This window comes from Varanus komodoensis, unplaced genomic scaffold (genome assembly GCF_004798865.1).
Source record: "Varanus komodoensis strain SLA01 unplaced genomic scaffold, ASM479886v1 scaffold10, whole genome shotgun sequence".
Classification (NCBI taxonomy): Eukaryota; Metazoa; Chordata; class Lepidosauria; order Squamata; family Varanidae; genus Varanus; species Varanus komodoensis.
Genome location: NW_025335269.1, coordinates 15,693,979 through 15,705,554, shown reverse-complemented (window position 1 = coordinate 15,705,554; position 11,576 = coordinate 15,693,979). Strand labels below are relative to the sequence as shown.

Below are 11,576 nucleotides of genomic sequence, written 5' to 3'. Positions count from 1 at the left end.
AACAGAATACAACATTTAAAAGCAACATTAAAACTGTAATAACACTTTTAAAAACTGACTTTAAAAAAGGTATCTTGGCCTTGTTCCTGAATGTGGAGAGAATGGGGACCAGTCACAGCTCCAGAGATAATTGGTGTTGCTTATGTGACAGCCCCTGAAGATGCCTGTCCCATTGCCGCTTGTCTCTTCTGCAGCTCCTTCAAAGGTCCCTGATAGGACATGGTCTTCAAGTTAGAATTCTAACAAAGAATTTCCAGCACTTCTTACTAAACTATAATTGCCAGGATTCTTTAATGACAATTGAAATTGTATAAAACCGATATGTTTGTATTGTGTATGCCCTCATACTGTCTGTGACAACAGTAAAACAGAACTGCTATTTTTTTAAATCAGTATGACATTTGCTTTGAGTGGTTCTTGTTATTTCTAACCCTTGCCTGGGAAGGGCATCCCACAGTTAGTGTTTCAGGTGTCTATTTGTCCATCATGCATGTTAAAAAAATCATACACTGATGAGTAAGAACACACTTTCATATATATAGTGAGTAATGAACATTGCAACAATTTTAAATGCCACTTCTTATAACAAATCGATCTTCTAAGATTTTTTAAACATGTGGCTTTCCAGAATGCAGGGTGGAAGCAACCCTGTCTTAGTTGCTTGATAGATCAAGGTAGCCCATGGATTAATTTTCCAAATGCCATCAAATGGTTTACTGCTCAAATCTGGAAAATTTTATGAAGCTAGCAAGAATATGGAGGATTTTCCATTTCCGACAAAGAAATGTCGGACTAGGTTGTTGGTTTTAGGAAGTTGTCATCATCATTTCCACTACTTTTATATCCTTACTTTTTTACTTTTGTGAGGAATCCAAGGTGGCCTATTTAAGTTCCATTTTATCCTCTCAGTAACTCTGTGAAGTGGGTTAGATGTGAGAGTGAACGACTGGTCCAAAGTCACCCATAGCTGAGTAAAGGCTAGAATCCGGTTTCCCCCAAGTCCCCAATCCAATACTCTAACAAGTATAGTACAGTGACTTGAAAAACACACAACATTTTATTTATTTATGTTATCTCAAGAATTCTATTATTTCTGCACAGTATTTGGGATGGACCATTATGTTTATAGATCTGTCAACCCAGGTTGGCTGGACTACACATTAGACTAGACTTAACTGCAGTGTTGATAAATGGTTATGAAGATAACCTTGAAAATCACATTGGACTGACTAGTGCAGCTGAATCCTTACAATAGAGCAAACCATGAAAAAAATCACCAGAGAATTTCATTTGTTCTCTAGGAGGGAGAGACTGTTCTTATCTGTATGGTGAGCTGCTCTTTGTTTGTGACTTTTTCCTGGAACAGCTTTCCCATGAATGCCTTTCAAATAGCTATTGTGCCATAATTTTCTTTAGGGGCATGGGCCTTCATAGCAGCAGTTAATACCAATCAGAAAACAGAAGGATAGCAGCCTAGAATTTCAGACAGAAAGGGTATTTACGGTATTCACCTTGCTTTGATTTTTTCCACATTTTGTTGCATTGCTACTTGGAATTAAAATAGATTTAGCTGGCATGGTTGCCACTTGATGTACACTCAACTCAGTAAAGGAGCAAAATATTTTTATTGTAGCACAACAGTTGAGTAAATAAAAACAAACTGGCATCTTTGGAGCAATTACAGCTGTGAGTTTTCTTGGGTACATCGCTGTAATTTTGCACATCTGGATTCTGCAATGTTTCTCCATTCTTCCAGGCAAAACTCCAGCTCTGTCAGGCTGGATGGATACTACTGGTGAACAGCAACCTTCAAGACTTGCCACAAATTCTTAAATTGACATTTGGCCTTTGACTTGAACATCCTAAGACATTCAAGTTCCTGGTTTTAATCCACCCCAGTGTTACTTTGTCTTCATGTTGACCGTCATTGTCCTACAGGAAGGGGAATTTCTACCCTTAGTCCCTTGCAGACTGAAATATGGTTTGCTTCAGAATTACCTTGTATTTGGCTCCAACCATCTGGCCCTAAATCAGTTTCCCAGTCCCTAGCAAGGAAAGGCATCCTCACAGCATGATTCTGCCACCACCACAAAGCTACTCCACATTTGCGTCAATGTTTAATACAAAGGAAAGAATGCTAAGTGATTTACTGAGCTCCATTAGAGGAGAAGCTTTGAGACAAAGATCTAGGAGAAGTCTGAAACACAGAATGGCTTAAATTACATGACTACTGAAACCATACTGAGGAGCAGACATCTTGAAAGCTGGCTATGGCAAAGCAAGCAGATACAAGGAAAAGAGCCACCCACCTGCGTTCAAGGCAACACGATGAAACACCTATAGAAGCAGTACCAAAGCAAGCAGAACAGGGCAGATAACATCTCCCTGGACTGAGGCGCTCCCCAGCAATAGCACCTCTGTCTTGCCTGGATGAAGCTTCAGTTTTATTAGCCCTCATCACTTCCATCACTGCACCCAGGCACTAGTTCAGCATTGTCACTGCTTCACCTGGATTAGATGTAAATGAGAGGTAGAGCCAAAACTTCCTTATGACTTCTTTCTGTTTCATGTAGATGTTGAGCAGCATGGGGAATTGGATGGAACCTTGCAGCACTCCATGGTGTAAAAGCCATGGGGCCGAGGCACTATCCCCCCAGCAACACCTTCTGGAATTGGCTGGTGAAGTAGGAATGCAAAGCAGGGCCCCCAACTCCCAGCTCAACAAGCCTATTCAGAAGGATACCATGGTCAGTGGTATCAGAAGCTGCTGAGAGGTCCAGGAGAACCAACAGAGACACATTCCCCCGTCTTTCTCCTGGCAAAGGTCAGTCCACAGGGCAACTGAAGCAGTTGCAGTCCCAAAACCAGGTCTGAAGCTGGACTGAAACAGGTCCAGATGATCTGTTTCCTCCAAGAGTGCCTGGAGCTACCTGCCCACCACCTTGCCAAAAGAAGAGAATGTTGGCCACAGGCCTATAGTTGCTAATGTCTTCTGGATTTAGACCTAGCTTCTTTGAGGGAGAGAGGGTGTCCAAGTCACAGTAATTCAACCCAAACAAGAAGTACAAACTTACAAGACTGACTGGCAGTGGGACATCTTTACACATGTCCTCAGATACTAATTTATTCCAGGAACAAAACCCAGATGTAAATGGGAGTGTGCAGTTAGCTGATGGAAAAGCTGTTGCACGAAGGTAGTATTTATTTAAAATGCAAAACCCAAAATGTGGGTTACGTGATAACAGCAGAAGGCTGGTTCATTCTGGGACTAAAGGGAACTCAACTGAGTGCTTCCACACTAATAAGAAAAACAATTTGATGTACACTTGAACAAGAAATGCTCCACCATTTCTTTTGAAGGTCAGCTGTATGCCAGAGGCTTTGAGGACAGAGTCTTTGAACTAGGCTGCCAGGAAGAAAGGGCAAATGCTATCAATCAAAGTACATTAGGTAGGTGGTTTGCACATGGCAGTGTGAGTGCCATTCCAGACCTAAAGAGGGTAAGAAGCATTGATACAAAAAAGTGCATCGATCCGGATCATAAATGCATGACATGCATAAAGGAAAGGCCACCAAACCTTAAGCAAAGCCAGATAGTCTCAAGAAAACCTCTGAAGCTGATTCACAGTGTGCAGTCACATGCAACTGGCTTCAGCTGGATGGAACAGATACTTTCTTTAGATGATTTGTCCAGTTACTGTGTGCTTTACTGCTAACAGAGAAACCCCAAGCTGCACACATGCTGAAAGAGTATGTTGCCAAAGCGATGAACAAGTTCAACAAGGCTGAAACTGTTCCAAGCAACAATGGTGGTGAGTAAATATTGTGCCACAGACAGGCAAACTTAAGAAAGCAGACTTATATTTCCCCAAAACTCAGAATAAAATCGGACTGCAGAAAAAAATAATTGCTCACCAACGGACATGGTGAAGTGCATGTTGCTGGATGCGGAACTTCCTGAAAGACATTAAACTGTAATGCCAGCCATTTACTTATAAAATAGACTGCCAGCCAAGGCTACTGACAAAACTTCCTAGCAGTTATGGCATGAGTATAATGCCGTATACTCATAATATACCATATTATGAGTTAGTTATACCATAAACTCTGCATAAATCACCCCAAAGCATTTGGAAGCCACATCTATATGTTCATTCCAAAGGAAAGGCGCTGAGGAAAGCATCATGGTTGGCTGCAAGAAGAAAGGAATTCAGGAACCTGAACTCAAAGTTGGACAAGAATATTTTATGCAATGTGGTGTACTTTGATAAATGAGAAGGGTAGAGCCAGTGATGCCTGCAAAGGAGTCATGACTACACAGCAGTTGAAGGTGGCAGTGAGGAACATTGCCAGACATCCAAACACAACCTGAGGATGAAGTATAGGTGGAAGCTCTTGGAGAGCCAGCAGGTGAAATAGAAGAGGTTGCTGTGGAAGCAGACAATACTACTGAACCAAATCTCAGATATTCGTCCTGGTGCAATAGCTGAATCCCAGCTGAACAACTCACCTGCTTTGCAAAGTTGGTATTGTCACAAGAGCCAACATCATGGAAAGAAGTAAAGGGGATATCTTGGGCAGAAGCAAGCAAATAGAAAAAAGGCCGCACAAGAAGAATTAGAGGCACTAAGCAAATGTGGACTCTTACAAAACTGCCTGTTGACAAAAAGGCCACAGAGTGCTAGTGGATCTTTCAAAACAAGCAGGGTACAGAAGGAAAGATACATTGATACAAGATCTGGCTTGTCCACAAAGGCTATTCCTAGAAATTTGGTGAAGGATACGATAAGAGTTTTGCACCATTTGTGAAAAATGTTACACAGTAAGAGAATGTTTAGGCTTAGCAGCTTCAAGAAACATGCATATAGAACAATTTAATATAGATTGCATTTTTGTATGGTTCTATTATTGTTAGTATTATTGTTGTTTTTATTATTTCTATATTACCCAATAGCCAGAGCTCTCTGTGTGGTTCAAAACAATGAATGAGAAACACATGGAATAACCCCCAGAATTTACAAATAACAAAAATGAGCATCTCATGTGCAAACTACAGAAGAGAACTGTGACTTAAAAGAAGCAGTGAGAGCATGGAACAAAACACTGGGCAACATGTGGGTTACCCAAGTTCTTATGCAAAGTAAAACTTTTCCCTTCCCCCCTCAACATGTCATGGAGAATGGTTTATTGATAATCTGTTTATGTGTAACAGTACAGAACACCAAAGAAAACACCAAAGCATGTATTTTCATGCTTCTTTGTGTGAGTGGAGTAATTTGGATTCTTAAGGTATCGGAGCTCTAGTAATCTGATTTTAAAAAGTGAGAGTTCCCCGTGCTTTGTCCTTAACCATGGTTTGCTGATGGCTAACCTGGAATTGGTAACATGCTTCAGTCTTTGGTGTAAAATCCTGTGTTTTGAAGGCATATGTTTAATCTCAGTGTAGACAAAATGATGAAGGACAGTTAATAGTGGCATGGAAATTGTATGAGAGAGGGAGAGTAGTCCATTTCCATTGTATTAGCAATGATTCAGAGTTATGTCTGCACCACTCCTAATTAATGAATAAATGAAGATTATTACATATTTAACATCAGTAAAACTCTATGAATAAAGTTCATACAAAATTTGGAGCAATGGTAATGATTTTATTAAGTTAGGGAAGAGGCATTTCATATCCTGCAATTACAGGATTTGCAGTTATTTTAACTTGGTCAATATATAAATGTTTACAAAATGCAGAGGATTTCTTTTAGGGTATTGTTGGCCTTTTTATATTTGTCTGGACTTTCCTCTGAGGAGCAATTTATCAAGAATTAAATATAACATGTCCTTGAATGTTTTCCCCCGATGTTTATTTTTCATGCCAAAGGAGCCTTTAAAAAAGAGAAAAAAGCAGAAAAAGAAAAAGAATGCGAAACTGCACTAAGGAAAAGGGAGTTGTGGGGCCAAGCTACAGTATGTTACCATGAATATTTCCTCTTGAGATGATAGGAAATTACTTATTTATAAAATTCCTGCAAGCCTAAAATAAGCAAAAATCCCAGTGGATTCTGATTTTCAAACTGACCACTTTGAATGAACTCTCCAGGAAAAGGGTGGGCAGCTTATATAACACTAGGGGACACACTGAAACTGTATACTGATCAGGGGGATCATGACTTATGTACACACATTGCTTGCCTGCTTTCAGAATAATTATTATGAGATGATGTTGCAATCAGTAGACATAGTACATTCATTGGAGTCATAGGCAAAAATAGACAGGGCCCATTAATCTGTACAGCATTTTTGCAAACATGGTAGATTCCAAACTATAGGGGGTAGGCATGCTCTATTTTTTATTCAGGATCCTTATTTAGAGATTTTTATCCTTCAATGTGCAAATATAGTTCCCTGCCCCCAGAAGATGTGTATGAATGAACCCTAATTTAGAAAGGAAGTTTATGTTTTTGTACGTGCTACTAATGCAGAGATGCATCTCTCTGGCCATGTTTTTCTGGGCTTCACTGATCTGACTGGTTCTTAGATTAACTCATGTGGTGATTGGACTTCCTTACCTGTTGCTCCCAGTTGCTGCACTTGATTACAAGTTGCACATGGTCAGAGCTGGATGTGGGTTACAGACTAAAGCAACATAAGAGTTCAACATAGTGAGCATGTTCTTGCATCCTATCCTTTGACTTTTGAGCAATTCGTTTTCACATCTCTTGTCAACAGTGAGAGCTAGAAGTTTTGTTAAAAGTTAATGCTGGGATCCCCAGAATTCATATAAAGTCCGTGCAGTTTGAGTTACACCTGCATCTTACAGGTCTTATGGTGACACATCCAACCGCCCAAGATATGTTATGGTGGCTTTAAACACTAGATTATGAAACGTGTTCGATATATTTGTGATTGTTGCTGTTGTATCTATGTATTGATGAACTGTTCACTGTTCTTGTGTGCTACTTCAAGAATATTTCATAAAACTGAAATAAAAATAAAACTTGATGATTTCTTAAAATGTTGATTAATAGTGCAATTACTATTGTCATGCCATAGATACAGTAAATATCTGCCTGAGTAGATATTCTAGCATTAGGATTTGCTTTCTGAATATTGAAAGAAACCATGGCTGGCTTTAGACTTCAGACTTTTTTTTTTTGGGGGGGGGGGGGAGCCAAAACGTTACTCCTCTGCCATGGGGTGAAGTTCATTTTAAAGAAAATGGCAGAAAGAGATAGTAATTGGAAGCAGGAATGTGGTGCAACCAGTAAAATATGCTGCCCAAAGCTCTATGATAGATCTTGATAAGGCTAGATGTCCAGAAGATGCAAAATCGATTCTTTTCCAGGGCACAATCCTGTGCTTGTTTGGATAGTGGGGTGGGTGGAAGAAGCACATTAGGAATCACAGGACTTTTTTCTGTCTAAACATGCACAGAATTGTGCCCTTAAGTAGGTAATATCACTTTTTCTTTCTTGTGACAAAAACAAAAAAAAATGCCCTGGAGGCTTAGCAGTGCTCTTTTGCCATAGTAAGTTATGTGATTGCCTGAAAGTTTGAAGTAAATCTATAGCAGGTACAATTTGGCGCAGTACAGTTGAAATTAAAGTGGCCTTGCACCTTAATTCTCTCTAGTTAAGGATGACCCCGATATGAAACCAGCGTTTCTCCCTCCCCCTTGATTTAATCCAGAAGTTTTCTCCTCTTCATTTGTTAGATAAACAGTATGAATGGTCTTAATGCTTGATTATGGTGCAATGAGCAGGATGGAAAGCAGTGCCTTTACGGATATCTCTGAATGTGAGGAATTTGGTAATTGCTGCTTTCTGAGCCAAATATGCTCTGTGCTCAGTCATGTAGCAGGTGGAATTCTACCTGGCTGAATAAACTTGCCAAAGTGGAAGGTATTTACCACTCAGGCAATTTTTGGAAGAATTTTGCAAACATTCAAAGCTTGATTAAATGGTTTACAGCAATATTTCTGTGCAATTGCAACTTCCTGAACAATGAACAGAGCTGGGAGACAGATTATGTGACTTGGATAAATGCATAAGAATGTTCTTGCTGTTTTCATAGGCAGTGCCTTTTATTTTAGTAACATTAGATTGCTAAAATGAAAGGAATTCTTTACTTTTCCTTTCCTTCCTTCAGTCTTCTTCTCCTTATCTAAAAGTTAGAAAGGGGTCAATATTACTAAAACTCCATCATACAAGTAACTATGCAATTGCTTCTCACTCTTTTTGGTGGGTCCCTTGCTCTTATATTGTGTGATGTTAGCAATTTCTGGTCCATGAGATTAGCAACTTCCTTTATTTTCCAAGTGGTGACTTTTTTTAGAAGCCAAGATGTTCTCTTGACAGCAAATTATCCTTACAAAGAAGAGCCATTTAAAGAATGTGGTGGTTTTTAGTAGTTTTGTGCTGATGGCTAACATAAAAAGAACAACTTTGCTTTATTCCCATTTTCTTTTCTTTCTAGGTTGCAGTTATGAACAAAATTTATATAATAGTTCAATGGCATGGAAGGCTCCAGACAACCCCTGCATCATGCACCAGTGTCAGGTAGGGAATGGAATGAATGGATTTTTTAAAAAAAGGCTGGCTTTCTGGAAATTGTAAATCTCAGAAAAGGAAGAAACTGCTATCTTGTATTGATTAACATAGTGAACTTGATCATGAATTGAGAGATAAATGAAGAATCTACACACACGTAGAGAATGGAAGGCACCACTGGCATAAGGGCATTGCTGTATATATTCTTTTGCTGGGACATTTGCCTATGAAAATAGCAAGAAAATAAAGACTTCCCCAGGGAAAGATCCAGCGCCTTCTGTGAAAGCACTTTTAGGCAGAGAAATGGATTCAAGATGTTAACGGAGTGGGTTTCTGAAAATCTGAAATGTTTATATTAAATATGAAACTTGCCTTAGGCTTCTCAAACCCAAAAATGTTACAGGGTATGTCTAAATGTTACTTTTCCTTGATACTGGTGGGTTACAGAAGCCAAACAGTAAATGTTTAGTTCTTGGATCTTGTAGTTTGAGAATACATTTGGAGGATACGTAAGGATAAAACATATGTCAGATTTTTCAAACCTGATTAGATTCAGGCAGGATCCTAAGTGTCTATGATGCCTGCAGACTGAAGCTCATACAGGACAACTTTGGAAGGCTTTTCAGAAAGTGCAGTTGGTTCAAAATGTGGTGGATAGATTAGTGACTAGAATAAAATAATGTTTGCCCATCTTTAATAGCTTCATTGACTCCCAGGTACTTTCTGGGCATAATTCAAGTGCTGTTATGGACCTGTAAAGCTATCAGTGGTCCCAGGACCATTGGAGAGGATCTTCATTGGATCTCACTGCCATTGGATATGAGGTCACTGTTGGCCGGAGATAAGCCAGCTGTGTGATGGCAGCTTGGCTTTGGCAGTGCTCCTCCAAAGAGATTGGCTTGGTATCAAGCCTTTTGCCCTTCCAATGCCAGATGAAACCCTTATTCAAGTCTTCCAGGCCTTAGAAGCACTTTTTTAAAGGTCTCCATTTATCTGGTAACATTGCTCTTCCATTTTATAAGGTTTTATCCTGTTATTATTTTGACTGTATATTGGGAGCCACTCTGAAAACTTTTGAACTGAAAAGCAGGATCTGAAGCATCAAAAAGAGTGAAAAAGAAACACTTGAGGCCAGAAAATGCATATAGCCTGAAACTAATGACTGTGATCACAAGTGACATCCCCTCGCTCAGTTTCGCTCTGCCACATCTGTAGCAACATAAGCATACCCTGATATTGCTATCCTCTGCCATTCCCCTGCCTTCATGCCTGTAATCATAGTCTGCCTCTTACGAGCAAGAAAACCCCGCAACACTGTGACTTCAGAATATAAATAAATATGTGTTATAGAGAATGAGGGAAGGATTAAATGTGCAGCCAGTATTTATGTTAAGTTCAGGCTGGTTTTGGCCTTCATATTTTTGTCCCTTTTACTGCCTAATAGCAGAAATTGGCCAGTCAACTCTTATTTAAAACACAATTTTGGAAATCTTAAAAAGGCTCTTTCCCTCTGTGCTTAGGAATGCAAACAGATCCATCAGAAAACAGCAACCTGTGCACAGAGATCTCTTGTACTTATCAAGTTTTAGACTTCTGGAGCAAGGCATGGTGAAAATGATCATTTACTAGACCTCTATCAGCAGGAACATCAGAGATAAGACGCTTCCATTCTGTAGAAAGAGAACCTTTTATCTTTTTTCTATAAGCCCCTTTCTTCCAAGGAAGTAGGATAGGAGGGATGTTTTTATCAGGTCTCTTACCATCAAAGCAGAATGGCTGGTTATTTTCACTTCACCTGTGTGCTAAGAGGACTTTAGACAAGACTGGAATCCCCTGCCCCCTGCTGCCTTTATGGTTTCCTACCACATAGCTACATCTAGCAGGTTTGGATGAGAAGGCCAAAGCACTCTTTGGCATTTAGATTAATCTTCGTATAGACCACAGTGTGCCATTATCAGGTACTAATTGATAACTGGTTTTCAGTCATCTTCTGAACAGCAAAGACTGCCCACAGCTCATCTCAGGGCCCCTCCCTGATCTCCACTTCAGGTTCTTCAGTGAAACATAGTACTTCACATTTAAATATACTTGCATTACAGATGTGTAATGTACAAAAACTGCTTTAAACTTTACATGAAGGTGCTTTAAGCCTCTGATCAGTTTCTTTACCATTACATTTGTTGCCTATATCATTCATTTCTGTAGTTATCTTTGAAGTGTATGCAATATTATCTTTTTCTGTTATGAATAACTGCTGAGTTTGTTGTGCTTTCTGACAGGAAGGAGTGATAACAGAATCTGAGATTCACTGTGTTGTCCACTGTAAAAACCCTTTAAAACAGCCAGGAATGTGCTGTCCCACATGTCCAGGTAAGATTTAAAGAGACAGTGTTGTATATATATCTATGGTATATGAAAATGGCTCTGGGTCCTTTAATTTTTTAAAGGGGTTTAGCATGAAAGGGAGCTTTTTAGGAAAACAGATGCATTCATATATTTGAAGCTGTGTTCCTTCTTGCACTTAGATCATTTTAACTATTGGTTTCTCACCTCATCTCTGTTTTTTCCCATATGACAACATGCCCATTCCCTTCCCCTTATTCTCACAGCTTCTGTATGCGAGTTCCTTTTCTAATATTGATCACCTTCTTGGAGGTAAAGGCTTCAGCTGGAAGACAGTGGGTTTCTCTGGGGGCCCTATTCTTCAGCCTGAGGGTTGAGTGAGGAATCTGGTTTGCGGGTGGAAATCTGTCCTATTTCCTCAGCTTGGCTCTTTGGACTCTGACCCACTTTCTCTCTTCTCTAAGTTCACTGCATGCCAAGCATCTTTTAAATTTAAATTTTAGGTGTGCTAGTGTGGTCTCAGTTAGCCATGGATTTAACAATGGCAAAGCACCTCTGAAAACTCCTCTCCTTGAAATCACTGGGCTGCATCCTTAGTTTGGTTGTGTACTCCAGTGCACATTCAGTTTACTCTTGTAGTCTTTAAAAGTAAGGAAACTTCACAGAATTTCTGTGTATACTGAGAACTTGGGG

General features: G+C 39.6%; 1 protein-coding gene across 1 annotated transcript in view; it reads left to right on the top strand.

The window, feature by feature from the left end:
• Nucleotides 1–11,576, top strand: part of BMPER (BMP binding endothelial regulator) — a 187,664-nt gene that overhangs the window by 33,377 nt on the left and 142,711 nt on the right. The window contains exons 4-5 of the mRNA XM_044419150.1: nucleotides 8,467–8,549; nucleotides 10,820–10,910. Of these exons, the coding sequence (XP_044275085.1) occupies nucleotides 8,467–8,549; nucleotides 10,820–10,910 (174 nt within the window). The remainder of the gene's footprint in view (nucleotides 1–8,466; nucleotides 8,550–10,819; nucleotides 10,911–11,576) is intronic.